We start from the raw sequence: 16859 nt of genomic DNA, 5'->3' as shown, positions 1-16859 counted from the left end.
TGGGGGGCTGGTGGCACAGCCGTGGCCACACTTTTTGTGTGCCGGGCCGGTGCCGGAGTCTGCTGCAGCGTTGCCCCCTTTCGCGCTGCACCAGCATACCCTGCGTCATGCAGGAAGGAAACACGTTTCCGCGCTTCTTGAAATGAGATGTTTTCTCTTACTTTAAGTGTCAGGATATCTTTTTCTTTTTTCCACGTGGGGCACGAACGAGAGTAGGCTGCGTGTCCACCGTCGCAGTTTGAACAGTGGAGCGTGGCACTACAGTTGTCAGAGTTGTGTTCGTATTCACCGCATTTTGCACAGGTCAGTCGGCCTCGGCAGCTTTGCGAGCCATGGCCGAATCTTTGGCACTTGAAACATCGTCGTGGGTTAGGGATGTAAGCTCGGATCCGTGTCTTTGTGTACCCTGTTTCGAGGGAATCTGGCAGTGTACTCGATGCAAAGGTTAGAATGAGGTGCTTGGTAGGGATTTCTTTGTTTTCACGCTTGATCTTTATTCTTTGGACTTTGATAACGTTCTGGTCCTTCCATCCCTCGAGGAGTTCTTCTTCGGTCAAATTTAGAAGATCATCATCTGATACGACTCCTCGGACTGTATTCATGGAGCGATGTGGAGTCACCGTGACGGGAACATCACCGAATGCCACAAGGTTCGACAGTTTGCCATGTTGTTGGATGTCACGAACCTCGAGTAGGAGGTCGCCACTCACCATCTTAGTAACTTTGTATCCAGGCCCTATTGTGTCAGTTAGACATTTAGCAACAATGAAAGGAGATAGTGTTCTCACGGTTTTTTCAGGATTTGGACAATGCACAACATGAAAACGAGGAAAAGTTTCTTTCTGCTGGACAAATAACTTCAAGGTTTCATCGGTGCGCCCTCTTTTAAAAAGAGGACGATCAGAAAGTGGGGGGAATGACGTTTTAGCCATAAAAATTATTTGATTTCGGCAGCTACGCCAGCCGCCCACCACCGAGCCCAACAAGGGGACGCTACGAGACCAGAAGGAAACGCAGACGCTAGCTGTACGTAGCTACTATAACCTAATATAAATATCCTAGGTTGGATAGAATACACCAGGTTAACCCTTGCTGCCTGCGAAGTCGGAAATAAGAGGAAGAGAGGAGGATACAGGAAAGACTACAAGTGAGAGAGAAAGACGAAGATCGGAGAGGGGGATAGGAAAAGGCAACTACCGATTTCCCCCGGGTGGGTCAGCCCGGGGGTGCCGTCTACGTGAAGCAGAGGCCAAAGGGGTGTGTTGCCTCCGCCGAGGGGCCATAAAGGTCCAAACACCCGGCATCGGCTCAACCCCCAGGATCCCCTTTTCCCCGGACACGGCTAAACCACGCACGGTTAGGCGCGGGAGGGTCCGACCCCCATGTGCTCGGGTCCGTGGTGTCGCAACACACCAAACGCCTGCTTACGCAGACGCCCCTGCGGGGTGTCCTATTGAGCAACAAGGGAGAGTTACAACAAATGATTCAGGACCTTCATCGAGAAAGTGCAAGAATTGGGTTGAAGATGAATATGCAGAAGACAAAGATAATGTTCAATAGCCTGGCAAGGGAACAAGAATTCAGGATCGCCAGTCAGCCTCTAGAATCTGTAAAGGAATATGTTTATCTAGGTCAATCACTCACAGGGGACCCTGGTTATGAGAAAGAAATTTACAGAAGAATAAAATTAGGTTGGAGTGCATACGGCAGGCATTGCCAAATCCTGACTGGGAGCTTACCACTGTCGTTGAAAAGAAAAGTGTACAATCATTGCATTCTACCGGTGCTAACATACGGGGCAGAAACTTGGAGGTTAACAAAGAAGCTCGAGAACAAGTTAAGGACCGCACAAAGAGCAATGGAACGAAAAATCTTAGGAGTAACGTTAAAAGACAGGAAGAGAGCGGTGTGGATCAAAAAACAAACTGGGGTAGACGATATTCTAGTTGACATTAAGCGGAAGAAATGGAGCTGGGCAGGCCATGTAATGCGTAGGATGGATAACCGGTGGACCATTAGGGTTACAGAATGGATACCAAGAGAAGGGAAGCGCAGTCGAGGACGGCAGAAAGTCAGGTGGGATGATGAGGTTAGGAAATTCGCAGGCGCAAGTTGGAATACGCTAGCGCAAGACAGGGGTAATTGGAGATCGCAGGGAGAGGCCTTCGTCCTGCAGTGGACATAAATATAGGCTGATGATGATGATGATATCGTGCAATAAGGGCACATGCAGGTACATCGACGTTCTGCAAGAGTGCGTCAGATGAACAAGTTCGCAATGTTTGCTATTAACAGAGACCATACCCTTAAATGGCTACTCTTGGTGCCTTAAAGTGGCGGTGAGCCTTTTCTGCTATCTAACCTTATAGGCGTACTCCTACAGTACAAAGGAGACATTCTGAGAACTTACCTTTTCAGGCTTCAGAAGAAAACTTATGGAAGGTACACCAGCGTAAAGGCTGAAAGGTACGTTGTCTGACATGGCATCCATTACTTCGGGTCTGCATATGAAAAAAAAAAAGAGAAGCGAAGGGTCAGCAGATCCTCTCACTTTAGAACGTATTGATTTTTACATAGAAGGTAAACATTACTGCGTACCAACGGTTCTAGTTGGCTGGAATTAAAGAAAATAGTAAAGAAAAAGCGGCTAGCGAAGTTACAACAAACCTGTCAGCAAGCTAATGAAACATATCCAAATTATACGGGAACGTGCGAAAACATATGAGAAAGCAAAGTGATTCGCTGTGAGCTTCAGAAAGGCACGCGTCTAAATGTTTGACCGTTTGCACGTTTTAGTAAGAAAAACAAAATTTTGCGTGTTTGCGTGAAGTGAAGTACAATAAGAACAACATATGAAAGATACATAGGCGTAAAAGAGCATCGTTCGTTGCCTCTGTGTTCCTAGTCTCATTTTATCTCGCACCCTGGCTCTAATAATATGGCGCAGGTGCACCCGTGCGGAAACGTAACAGACCGCTGGGTCGCCGAAAAAAACTTTGTAGGTAAGAATGCCAAGTTTGGACTGCAGTATTCAATTTCAAGGTAAATTCACAGGTAGAGGAGAAAATCAGCTTATGCCCAAGCACTGGTAAGTACACTTTTTTTCTCACGGGTGTACCTCCTTCTATATTCTTTATAGACGATTTGCAGCAGCCGGTTTGAGCAACTGAAATCAGATGGCGCCACCGGAGCGCCGCGCGTGTTGGACATCTCTGGCCTTGGGCGCGCAAACGAAACTACCTGACTACCATTGCTCAGTCGCGAAAGCGTAGCCAGCGGCGTTTAACAAGCGCAGTTTGTGAAACGTCGAACAATATTCTGCTCCATGTGGCGATTAAGAGGGAAAACGTGTGCTGTGGTCGGATCACTGATCTCCACTATAGTTCGCTGGATGCCGCATCGCCGCTCACCGCGGCGGGCGCAAGTGAAGTCACCGGAAGTAAGGAGAGGCCCGGCGGCTTGTCCCGGAAGGAGGTGTCTGCTGCCTTTACCAGTGCGCGTTATAAGGGGTTAAAGCGGCGTTAGAATGGCTTTTTCCCGTTCTTTTCTGCGCAATATAGATTACTGTTTTTCTGTCTGTCAGGAACACGCCTTTTTGACAGTGTGGACGTGTATTCTCGTAACTTTATTTACTTAAAACAACAATCTTGATCACCAGCGTTCGAGTGTCCATCATTTACAATAGCGACGCGATCGCCGCGGGATTCCAGTTCTCGAGAGCAGTTGCATTGAAAAACGTGAAACATGGCATCGCATTAGGCACTTTCGATTGCAGTAGAAACATCTCAGGATCGATCGCGATTGGGCTTGCCCAAAACTGCCAACCACATTCGAGAAATTTATTCCCGATCGGGCTTGAACGCGATCGAAAATGCTTGGCTGCTTACGCGCAGACAAGAAAACATTTTCTAAATTGGATATGTGCTCTTAATTCCGCTTTGCTGTTTTCTGACGTAGTTTATGTATGCTCGTTACTGGTATAGCCAGTTTACAGTGGATGGTGTTATAACTCTTCACTGACGTCCTTCCTTTAACACACAAATATTTAGCAAACACGGAGTGGTGAATAACAAAAAGTTGGAAGAAAATTCATGGATTTATTTCACATCATGCGGTAACTTCATTAACAGTGCAAAGAAATCTTACAAAGGATATAGGCTAATGCACAAAACATCTTGTTTATTATACAGAAAAAACTGCTGGCACCTTTGTGCACACACTTTAGCAATGCTGATGACTATTGGTTGTTAAAAAGAATGAGCTTGGTCAGCCGTTTTCGAATATTGGGACCAGATAGTTTCTCAGTCGCTTTCCTTGCCATGTGGTGCATCCGTACCTTTACATAGCACCCAATAACGCACTTGACAAGGCGCACAAAGTGGTTTGAGTCTGCTGCTGACTCGAGCATGTGTTCGCGGAGTTCTGGATATAGTTTCTCAAGCTGTCCTGAAAGATGCCTCATTACTTTCACTGTAAGGACTTCAGCAATGTGTCCATTTTTAGGGAGCTTTCCCCCAAGTAGCTTTTCTTCTTGTCGAATTACCTTCTCTGTGAGCTGACAGATGTAAGAAGTGGAGGACGACGGCTTTATGAGACCACCATTGTTTTTTCTGTTCAAAAGTGCTATTGAGCACGTTTCTGAAACTGTTGCCAGCTGGCATGCAGAGCAAGTTATTCTTCGCTGCACCATTCGACACACAAAGCCAGCAATATAGCCAGCAATATTGGCCACATAAATAGATAGAAGTGGAAGACATTCCAGCTCACTTTCTTCCAAAAAGTCGACAATTTCCAGGGAATCATTGGTGCCATTTGTTTTTGCTGTTGTGACATCAAGTTCATCTGGAGCACCGATATGACTGCTTATATATAAAATTCGAGTGTCATCAAGCCATGCGCAATTCCCTCGACCACCCTTCACTTGATTATGCACAACCAGGCGCTTATAAGCTGCCACAAACTGTGATGCTGTGGGGTTGTTGTTGAATCCTCCTTTGGAACGCACAGCACTAAAGAAGAGTTCAATATGGTCTTGAGAGAGCTTGTATGTAAGTAGATAGCGCAAGAGAGGAGCTTCTCCAAGGAGGAGTGAACGTGCCAGGCCCATGGTACTCTCAATGGCCACCAGGAATCCGAGGAAAGCGGTTTTCCTATTTGTCTCACAAATAGGTTTTCCCAGGACGTCAGTAAGGCCACTGATGTAGTGTTTTGCCTTCTCAAAAAAAAAGCAATCCATATGCCTTTACTCCCAGGGCGGAGTGGTGCCTTGAACCCCTTAGCAATAGGGTTGCGAGAGTTAAGACTGTCAAACAACCGATCAAACAATCTAATAAATTTCACCGTCGCTTCCGATCCTCTGAACTGAGGAAGCCGAAGGTCTTCCCGGCAGAAATCAATCGCATCAGCAACGCTCGAGCTTAACGTTTGGGCAGCGAGGTTCACCTTCATTTGTTGTTTTTGCCAGTCGATATGAGCCGCACGAAGCTTTGTAGCAGCATGAAGACCTTCCTTCTCTTGCAGCTCATGCAACAGGCGAATGTAATTCCATGCTATTAGTGAGCCAGATGCATCTTTCAGGCACTCAAGTGAGGCCAGGCTATTTCTTACCAATTTCATCATGTGGCAGGCATCCAGTAAGCAATACACATTCTCCTGGGTAGTTGGGTGAGGAAATGACGGCTTTCTCACACAATCATTTTCAAATGATGCACCCAATTCTGCAAACATCGTGAAATTGCTTCGCAGTCCATCACATGTTAGTGATGCCACACGCACTCCTGCATCATGCAGCTTGCTTAAACAAAGCTTCACAAGGTTTGCTCGTTCTTTTCCAGAAAGCTTATTGATTAAAAAATAGCCGCAAGGAATTTTCCAATGGGAGTCGAGGGATACGACCATGAAGACAATGGCTTCTGTTGCGACATTGTTGCTGTCGTCATCCATGTTCGTCCCTATGTCGACATATCCCCTGAAATTTTTGCCGTCCCATTCAACGTGCTTCCTTATGGCCATCTCGTCAACAACGAGATTGCAAAGAAGCTCCTTGCCTTGTTGCCTAGCTTCTTTGCCTTTGCTTCAATAGCATTCATAGCTTCACCTGTAAAACCAGGCTCCCCATTTAGGGCACTGTACCACTTTGTTAATGTTGATGGATGAGGCAACGAGCAACCAAAAGTTTCTCTAACATAGTTGTAGGCTTTGCTTGAGTAGAATTGTAGTGTCAGAGCAAACATACGCAATATTGGGGAATACTTCTCTCTGCTCAACTTCTCAGACTCACTGGGTCCAGTTGGCGTTTTCTTGAGCAGACGCTTCATGACCTCTACGGGAACACCTGAAAAGCACTTTTCCAGCATAGCTGAAGCATCCTCAGAAACAAGCTGTTTTTTCCTGAGGTCGTTGATAATCTCGCTGAATGTTTGCACTTTAACTTTGAGACGACGCTCTCGTTGCTGGCTGAGTTTCAGCCTTTTTCTCACAGTGGCTGCTGATGCTGAACAACAGTCTAGTTTCCTCTTCAGCGTGCGTGCTGTCTCCATGACAGCATAGCTGTGTTCAGCAACCTGAAAGCAAATGACATGGTACATCGACCAGTTAACAAATGTTTCAACCAACACTACTAAAGTTTTGATGTAAAGGCTCCTGCATTTAAAAGCAGCAAACACAACTCTGCCAGGAAGTGAATGCTCGCTCACTGAATAACGGCAGTATTCAGTTAATAAATGGAGAAGGAGCAACATAGCACGAGTCAAAACAGTGAATAACAATAGTATACTAATATATCGAACAACTAAGTTGTGGCTCAGTCGGTGTCTCACATGAGGTACTTTAAAGAATTTAGCACAGATCTATTGGCGGATAACCGTCCTTGTTTTTTGTGGTGCGGGATAGAAAAAGGATACACAATGCAACAACATGTCGATACACACATTAGCCAGCACCATCCCCTTCCAAATCACAGCAACTATTTTTCAATAAAAGCATGCCAATACAGTTTAGCCTCGATTGTGGCTAAAGTATACTGCTCTGTACGCATGGCTTTCAAAATACTTACATTAGCGGAAGCTTTCTGTGGCGAAGCTTCCTGTGGCGAGTTTACACTGTTCGTCACATCTTCAATTGGAGCTCCACCCTGATCCAGATCTCTCCGTTTTGGTGGCTTCCTCGTTGCAGGTTTCTGCAATAGGCACATTTAATATTGAGGATTACCACAGTGCTCACCTGCTGCACGAAGTGCCGCGGAGGGTTAAGTAAAAAATTCCTATGCGCTGAATATCTACAACAGTTCGGCGTGCCGAAAGGAGCCCGAGTCATCTCATATGTGCATTTATTTATTTAGTGCACTTCACAGGCAGGTCCAAGGCACACTCAAACCACATGATATGTAACACTCTGCTCTATACAGAAAACAAACATTTTCCTATTGCGACTCTCGTTTACACTTCGCGCAGTTGAATAATTAGTTGTAAGCTCGGCGATGTCATGCCAATGAATACTTTGGGCTTTGCTGAATGTGAACGGGAAATAAACCACCCAACATAAACACAGACTATTAATTACTCTATTAGCGTCAATAGGAACATATCAGAACATCACGTCCTTACCTTTTGCAGATGTGTGGGAAAATTGAATATCGTAGGGACAGCATCAGGTCGTAGCCGCGTTCGTGCTTGCGTCCGGTCGAAGCACGACTCCGTGAAGTGGTCGCTGCAAAGTCTGCTTCCCGGTGATGGCCTCCACTTGTCTCGCTTTAAGTTTGCAACCCATCGACTGCACAAATCGCTCCGAGACCACGGGAACCTATGCATAAAATGACCCAAATTGTAGTGCTTGTGGTCCGCAGTGTGTGGCTGCACGCCAAAATGTCAGCGGTACAGCCTTGGTTTTACGCAGCGCACAATGCAAATTACACTGATTTGAAAAATACTTACGCGTGAAACGTCTTTCCAGAAGACTTCTCCGGCCTGCTTGTGCAATTCACGGCACAACAAGCAGGCATTTTCAGTCAGAAAAAGAAAAGACGTCGAGCGCAAGCGAGCTGCAAAGCGATGCGAAGCCGCAAGTGGCCGACTTCCGGGACAAGGCCTCTCACTTCCGGTAGCTTCAGCTGCGCGCGCTTGAAGCGCCATCCAGCCCCCTATAGTACAGATCAGTGGGTCGGATGCAAAAACTGTGATGGCGACATTAAGCTGTGGAACACGTCAGTGTGTGAAATACACGCGCCACAGCTGCATCAAGACTGCCCGAGGCCGTTTTCCATGCACCGATTTCCTCAAGGAGAGAAAAACAAGCTCGCCCGACAATGCTGGATAGCGAACCTACAGAGAAAGAACTTCAATTAAGGCACATCGGCAAGAGTAAGTGGCAGATCATAGTACCGAATAAGCGAACGCGCTCGGCTTGCGGAATAGTGTATAAACTTCCCGTCTTGCGCTTGCTGTACATTAAGGTCACCGTGCGGTGTTTCCGTGGCAGAACACAAGCATTAGCGATATCGTATTGGAACAGTCACCTGCTATCAGTGATGTTTATTGTTAAGCGAAATTACACGCCACGTGCGTGATATATATGCGCCGGGAACGGTGCCAATTAAGGCTTATATCGCGGTGAGAACACCTGCAGAAAAGATTGCAAAAGCGCTATCTGAATCGCATTTTTAAATCGTTAAGTTTGACGAATTCCTGCCTGCGCGTCTGATTTTACATATGTTGGTTTCGCTGCTGTATCGGATGCACGGTGTGATCAGAACGTAGACCTGGCGTTGTTTGTGGCCAGCAACAGGTGCGCGAAAGCTAGCTGTGTTGACGCTGTAGCACAAAATTATTGTTTCAAACAACGCTAGAAGCGTTGGTTGCGTGTTTATCGTAAAGTGATATACAATAATGTCACAATTTCGTGATGTCAAGAGAAACCATGAAAATAAAAGTAAATAATTTCAAACTCACCAGTTTGACATTATTTGATTAGCTGCGTTTTAAAGTAGTGGTAACTACAAATCAGCTGTTTCCTTCTGCCTTGTGTCTTTCAGGGTTCCCCCAAAGCGCATGCTGAATATATATATATATATATATATATATATATATATATATACATATATCATATCATAAGAAGCCAACAAACATTAACACCAAGGACAACATAGGGGAAATTATTTGTACTTTACTAATTGAATTAAAGAAATGATAAATTAATGGAAATCAAAATGGATGAAAAAACAACTGTCCGCAGGTGGGGAACGAACCCACGTCTTCGCATTACGCGTGCGATGCTCTCACCATTGAGCTACCGCGGAACCGTTTTCTCATCCACTTTCTTGGGTATTTGTGTTTTACAACTAGAAGTAAACCTGGGAGTGTTAGCCAGCGCCACCACTCCAAACCTAGGTGGCGCTGGCTGTGGGCGAATTTCAGGGGTTACTTTTTGTTCGAAAAGGTCATAGATACCGTCTTATCGAAGTTAATTTCTATTTGCCAGGTCTTGCTCCTTTGTGTGGTGAAAGTGCTCAAAGTTCTCTACATTCAAATTATTGGTTCTCTTGGAATGCGATATGACTATTTTATCAGCCCTCAATTGTCTAGAAAAAACGACATCAAAATATATGATATATGACGCTATCGAGAAATAGTGTGGCAACCTAAATGAGACTTCATAAGCCATGCAATAACAAAAGCTTGGTGCAAACTCTGCGCGCGCGATTATCAGTCCTGTTTATAATATTCCTCTCTTCATTCCCATTGCACTTGTTAATTTCTTCGCAGAGGTTGTGAAGACCATAGTTCGTTATACTAACCGAACAGATAAATTGGCCTTGTTTCTGAAGCTCTTGCTCCGTTGTTCTCGCCACACGTCGTACATGGTCTTATCGGCGTCTGCAGGGTCCCGCACCTGGAAAGGGTGCACCACCAGACTGCCCGTCAACGCAACAGCAGGGCATCGGGCACAGTGCAGGACCTGCTAACTGTCATGTGAGCGGTTATTCACCCGTGAGGCTGCTTCTACAGCAAGGTTCTCCAGTGAGGGGCACGCCTTCGGAACCAATCGCCCACCTGCGAGAAACAGTCTTAATATGCTTCAAACTTTATTATTGTTATGGTCATTTCGTGCCAATTGTGTCTTCACTTTGTCAATTTTTCGGTTCTTGTCACGTGCATCGTCGCTTATTTATACGTGTGCTTTCAATAAAGTTGTCTGTTGATAGTAAGCGCTTGTCCGTGTATATTTTCTGTGTGTTCTTGTCGTTTTGCGGTGTGAATGGTTTCAGTCTTAATATGACCTGAATTTCTTGTTCTTCGGAACGTTGGTTTCCCTGGCAACATCGCGAAATGGCATCTCGGAGGTAAGTGAAAGCCTGTCTTGAAAGAAAACTTGCCTCATTTTGCAACTAATCGTTAAATGATCCGTATTATGATCCGCTTCCAGGACGGCGACCCCTACAGTCTTATGTCCAGTCGTGCTTGCAGAACACTTCGACAAAACGGATCGTAAGCCGCAAAGAATTAAAATTTACCACAACCGCCTTAAACAAAACTAACTTTGTAGAGGGCGGCGATGTGGCCGTTCGGTGGGCAACAACGTGCTTCTGAAAGCGCGCTCTGTGATTTGCATGCGGGAGCCGCGCATATGATTCGATCGCTCTTCTGCCGTTACGCAAAAAGTTTATATTTTCTAGCCCAGTCTGACTCATACCAGTCAGCCGCACGTCGTCCTTTTAGCCCCTTTCTTCCCGCGTTCCGTGGCCAGTGAAGCAACGTCCGGCTTAACTGTTCACATGTGGCAGAGGGAATATGTTCATCCACTGGCACGTTCGCTGGACGTCAATGCACGCTACGAAATTCGACAAAAGTCTATGATGCTACCTCCAAGACACTCAATCTTAATTGACGGCTATAACGTGACCTCATTTCTATAAGGTTCCTTTGAACGCATTTTATCATTAGGACGGGAACAAACAGCGCTAGTAGGGACGAAGTGAGTACGGCAGACAAGACGCTGAACTAACAACCAGTTAAACGCCTTTTGGTTGTTAGTTCAGCGCCTCGTCTGTCGTACTCACTGCGTCTCGTCCTAACGTTGTTTGTTCCCGTCCTGATGACGTACCAACCAAAACCAGACCAGCACACTCCTGCATTTTATCAGTTAAACGAAAGTTGTGCAAATCCAACGCAGATCTTGGAATATATTTGAAACGAAGCTTTCGTGTGACGCGTGAGTCCAATGCTATAAATTTGCCCATTTCATTGGCCCTTGGGAAAAACACACGGCCCAATTAAATATGCAAATTTATAGCATTGGATTCACCGCTTCACATATATTCCAAGATCTGCGTTGGATTTGCACAACTTTCGTCGCGACTTGGCATTGGCACGATAGAAGTATACGTGAGATCGTAGTTTAATGGTTAGAGCATCGAGCTGCTGAGCTGGGAGACCGAGCCACAATCGGGCACGTAATTCAATTGCTTTTCAGTTTGAGTTATTCAGCTAGAAGACAGCAGCAGCCGCGGTCAGGAAAAGTGGGAAAATTGCGATGATTGAGACAGCGGAGGGGACAGGGTTGTGTATCAAAGCTTTTCGACATTCCCTGCCAATGCTTTAACGAAACGGCAAATGTTGTAGGTCGTGTCATCACCATCTGTGGCGGCAAGTGGCGCCCTAATGCGCCCTATGTTAACGCTCAAGCTACTTGCAAGCTTGACCCGCATTAGCAGATCCGTGCCCTGCCCACTAGTGGCACCAGCGGATTAGCTAGGCTTGGCAAAACCGCCAAGTGCGGAGCTGTAATGGCGCTACTGGTAACGCTACACCAAAACACTCCATGATATTTTGCGCACCACCAGTGTACTGAACGCATCGGGCTATTTTCGGTGACCAAGGAACCAAATGTTCTAAATGTGGTATGAATGCTACCTCCACCAACAGATGTCCTCTCGCACATATATGCTAGATTTAGGTAAATTTCAACGTTTGGTTTACGTGGGCGCCGATAGAAAACTCACAAACCTTTCGGGGAAGCATTGGCCATATATGTTTAATTCGCATCAAGTTTGGCGACTGAGCTACGACTCCACTGTCAAACGCACTTTTATGCACTGGACGCCGCATAACAAGAACCGCATATCTGGCACTACCGCGACTTGGATTTCGCTATAGTGCTTCAAAACTCAAGAAAACAACGCGCAATGTGCGAAGGATTGTTGTAATTTCACTAATACTTACCGGATGCACACTCGCTGATATCTATATAGGCGACTGCTCGTGAATGAAGCTCGAACAGGTGTTGCTGCAGAATGAAAAACAGCAAGGTGTTACGCAATTAACGCACTCGCACAAACATCAAATAAAAAAATCAATCAGGATAAAACAGGCAAACTTACTGAATAAACCAGATTGATTTGCTCAGTTACCCACGATAGATAAAGCCGTTAATGCCGTACAGCATGTGAAACTTGCAATCAACACGTTAGTATTTATCAGTACTTATTCATCAGTAGTTATCAGCACTCGTTCATCGGCAAACAACGGATTCTGTCTTGTCCGAGTATCAATTAGGCGGCACTGAATACCCGATTGCGTCCAAATATGCGCAAATTACTCCTTAATGACTCCCGATGTCCGCGATCTTTTTCACAGCGAGCCGCCTTTGCACCAGCTTATGAAATCAGAAAGCTCGTCTTCGCGCAGTCGCCTAGCGACGAGAACACTCCGTTATATTTTAACTCGCAGGCGTTTGAAACAGACCCAGACGTTCTCACTCATTCCATGGTGTTCCACTGCATATCCGTGTACACACCGACACAAAACACAAACCTGTGTAAAAAAAAAAGAAAAACAGGCTACTGTCCGCTTATCTACAATTGTCTTAATGGTGTTTCAAAGGAGACGCACTTGTCAAACTCGCGCACTTCAAGGCACATTGGTCACGTCCACTGATCTCTATAAAGGGGGTTGGATAGCGCATGGAACGCCCTCGACAGAAGCCAGCCCCGGAAGTTGGCGCTTCACGACTTTGCAGCGGCATTTCGCCTGCATAGTAATGAGGCATATTTTCTTCTCCTATTGAAATACCTGCCTGTTGTGCCGTAAATTACCGAAGCAAGCCAGAGGACTGTTTTGAGCAGACGTCCACAATTTTCTATCTCAGCGCCGACACCGTCGCTCACACAAGTGGCGCGCGAGATGAGAAAATGAGACACAAGTGGTCGATGAGAAAATGACCCTATGCCGCCCCCCCCCCCCCCCTCCACAAAAAAAAATCACCGCCAAGCACTCCGTACTGATAGTTAACCAGCGAAGCTGAAACGTGCGGCCCCGATGTTTATCACTGGGTTAATCCCGACGGTTCGTTGAAGAATTTCGCAATTATTGGTTACGTCTTTGTGTTTCTTAATGAGGTTACAGAAACGTTCGGCTGCGACGGAGAGAACGACGTCACTGACGGTATGCCCGCAGTGCGCCGTCGTTGCTCGCGTTCGATGTCTCGAGTTTGCTCGGCGGCGTGGTTAGCAGCAGTCGCCCGCCATTGCGCCTTGCCATTCTTCGAAATTGCTTCAAAATTAAATTTGTCCGTTACGTACGACAACGAAAGGCTCATGCCCCCCCCCCCCCCCCCCCCCGTAAGCGCGGCCTCCCCATTACGATGACAGAAGAGAAGTGAAATTCTACGCTGGAATGAGCAGCAACACAGCCAGCTGTGGAAGATGACGACGAACGCGGGAGCAGTGGCATGAGCGCGTGCCCAGCACGAGCGCAACCCGAGTTACGCCAACGAGCCAGCTGCGGAAGAAGACGACGCTCGAGCCAATGCTGATAGTTTTCTGTGCACAGGCGACTAACAGACGCTTTTTAGTTTCGGCAAGCCATATAAAGCTTGGCTTTAAAGGGACATTAAAGGCAAATAAACAGCCCTTCCCCTGTCGAGAAAATGGGGGTCAGCGAAGCTTGTCGCGTGTGTATCTGATCTTCGTGGTGATTTTCTTTCTCTCTCTCTTTCTTTCTCTCGTTCTCTCGCTCTCCCTTTCTTGCTCTTTCTCTCTACCTTCCATTCTCTCTTTCTTTCTCTGACCTTCGTGGTGACTTTCTTTCTCTTTCCATTTCTCTCTCTCTATCTTTCCTTCTCTCTCTCTATTTCTTTCTTTCTCTCTCTCTTTCCCTGACTTTCGTGGTGACTTTCTCTATTTCTCTCTCTCTCTTTCCCTCTCTCCTTATTTATTTCTCTCTCTTTCTCACTCTCTCTTTGTCTTTCTCTCTCTTTTTGTCCCTGGTATGCGCCATTGAGCTTGGACCTTTTCTTCACTACCGCCAGGATCGGCCCACTTTTCAGCGTGACACCGCCGCCGTCACCACCACCACCACCACCGCCGCCGACACTTGTGAGCCTATAAAGGTTCGCTTAAAAGTCAAGTTAAAGTGATAGAGTAATGCTCTAGAACGTCTAAGAGCGAACATAGTCGCTAACAGGGCTTTAGTAATCGAGAAGTTGAGGTAAATGCAGGACACGATAAGAGACTCCCCAGGGACATTCAGGTACTTACCCGATGACGAAGGCACTCAAAAAAATTGTCACTAGTACTCAACCACTCGGATTAAAAACAATTTCGTTGGATTATAATACGGAAGAAAATGCTACTTGCCTATTTCTATTAGATGCTTAAGAAAAAATGTCACAGTTTCGCCCTAAGGGCGAAGCAATGAATGCGATAGCAACACAGCAATGTCATACGAAGTAAGGTGAGCGGCTTTGGTAGCAATATGACTTGTAGTAAACATGAGCTGATTAAGTAAGCAGGTGTGCTGCGGCGTAAGTAGACCGACATGAAGAGAGACTCGATGACCACGAGAAGGCGCGTGTTAAACGGTGATGTTGATGAGAAGTGCTTCCCGTGGGCAGCGCGTGCGAAGGGAGAAACCTGTAGCGCTGCACTGCCGATCCGGGCAGCATTGCATGTGTAGCGTGCGTTGGAAAATGTGGCGCGACTATTACTAACTGAATGAACAAGCGTGGTGTGAGCGCGCACAAACAAACATGAATAGATCACACTGAATGACTGCAGACAACGACTGTCAAAACGCTGGCAGCAAGCGCATACGCCGCAGCGGGCGAAGGTACGTGCGGTCTATCGCTTCAACGGAAACTGAGCGGCGAATGCACGGCGCATAAAGTCAGAGCCATGTGGAGATAAGAGACGGTGCGGGCGAGCGACGAGCGCGGTTTTTGGCAGAGTAGAAGTGCGCCCCCCCCCCCCCCCCCCCACCGCTCCCTCCGGTGCTGGCTTCCCGCTTCCTTGCTTGCGCGTGGGAGATTGAGTGCATTCGCTCTCCGTGATAGCGCGCGTCCCCGCACGCTTCCGCTCGGGCATACGGCGCGCGGCGAAAATTTTATCTATACGGAACCTCACGGCGACGGCGACGCCGACGGCAGAAATCCGGCTGAAGTGTCCATATAATTGCTATCGCAATAAAATTACTTCGTGGCGTTATCCTTGATAACGACATGGGTGGTGTAAAGGTTTCGTTTTCGCTCGACTCTGCGCCGCGCGCTTTCGAGTTTCAGTAGTTCCGTCCGTTATCGCGTAGTGCTGCGCTGGTATTACTCGCTCGCTAAACTCGCACTTGAAATTGGAAGCAGCAGAGAATGCCACGGTCCACGTGATGCCGCGGGATGCCCCAACGGTCCGCGCGACGGCACGTCCAGACGGTGACCAGCTTCGTCGCCCGACGTCGCATTGGCCTCGCTGCTCTCGCGCTCGGAAAAGCCGGTGTCGAGGCCGCCGTCGTAGTACGCAACGACGACGGCAGCGTGAGCCCCCAACAGCATGTCATGCTCAACGGAGCTTAAATCGCTGAAATCGAGCCTAGCATCGCGAGCCAATGTGTTGTTGTCAGTGTTGTCACCAAGGTCCATTGCGACGAGCGTCGACGATCATCATGTTTACAATTCGGCGCAAGCTTTTCCTTCCGCTTTCGCACTGCCGTTGGCTCTGTCTTGGCTCTGTTTCTGACCGCCCGTCTGCGTTTTCCGCAAAAAAGCCGAAGCGCCGTCTGCGGGGGGCGTTTTACTCACCGGCGGGACAACGTCACTATGAGACCATGACGGCACCACTCCTCGTTCGGGAGGGCGGGCGATTCGAATGGCGCTAGAGGTACGCGGACGCTTCATACGCAATTTTCTCATAAAATAAGTATTTTCTTGGCACGAATACACCGTTTCGAGGTTTCTGTGATCGTATTTTACCATTCCACGTTGAAATAATATTTGCCTTTAGTGTCCCTTTGAAAAACTATCGAATACGGATTCAGATTATAGTAAAAGCGCTTGCCGGACATGTAGAGACAGCAACGTCTCCTGAAACGCGGGAAACCGCGAAGAAAAAAATCACCGACAATTACGAGACTCCCTAATGCGAATGCTGAGCACAACTGTTTAGGTGTTTTGATTTGGCGATATATTGTGGCAAAGAATTTCATTCTGAACGATAGGGTCCTCTCGGCGGCGGCGCTCAGCCTCTGCTCCGGTAGGTCGATTAGCAGCTGCGGCAGACGCACTTCCATCGGTTTCGTCGCTCATTGTTCAGAAAGAACTGGCTGACACTATTTTGTATTATGATTATATGGTCACGTGGTAGTGTCAGTGAAGAACGACATAGTGTCGAAACAGTTATTTACAAATTTAACTCTTTATTGGGCGAACTTGTGCCCAGCAATACAATTAACACTCAAGCGCAACGATAGCGGCGAGGAGAGTCGGCGATCGTCGGAGATCTAACCTGCAGGTCAAGCGCGTCGGATTTTATACATGACTCGTCGAATGTCCCAGTGAAATCGCTGGTGAACGCCGGGCTTTCAGAAACTACTACACAATTC

The 16859-nt window shown here is 47.0% G+C and overlaps 1 protein-coding gene across 2 annotated transcripts in view; it reads right to left on the bottom strand.

Annotated features, from left to right (window-relative positions):
• The window catches only part of LOC119445595 (aminopeptidase NAALADL1), a 67370-nt gene that overhangs the window by 8673 nt on the left and 41838 nt on the right, over window positions 1-16859 (bottom strand). For both annotated transcript variants that reach the window (XM_037709861.2, XM_049663441.1), the window contains 4 exons: window positions 12216-12279; window positions 9982-10046; window positions 9791-9885; window positions 2411-2501 (listed from right to left, as the gene is read on the bottom strand). In XM_037709861.2, the coding sequence (XP_037565789.1) occupies window positions 2411-2501; window positions 9791-9885; window positions 9982-10046; window positions 12216-12279 (315 nt within the window). The remainder of the gene's footprint in view (window positions 1-2410; window positions 2502-9790; window positions 9886-9981; window positions 10047-12215; window positions 12280-16859) is intronic.

The sequence above is a fragment of the Dermacentor silvarum genome, chromosome 3, assembly GCF_013339745.2.
Source record: "Dermacentor silvarum isolate Dsil-2018 chromosome 3, BIME_Dsil_1.4, whole genome shotgun sequence".
NCBI classification, from domain to species: Eukaryota; Metazoa; Arthropoda; class Arachnida; order Ixodida; family Ixodidae; genus Dermacentor; species Dermacentor silvarum.
The sequence above is the reverse complement of the archived record's forward strand: the minus strand, read 5'-3'. Positions and strand labels throughout refer to the sequence as shown.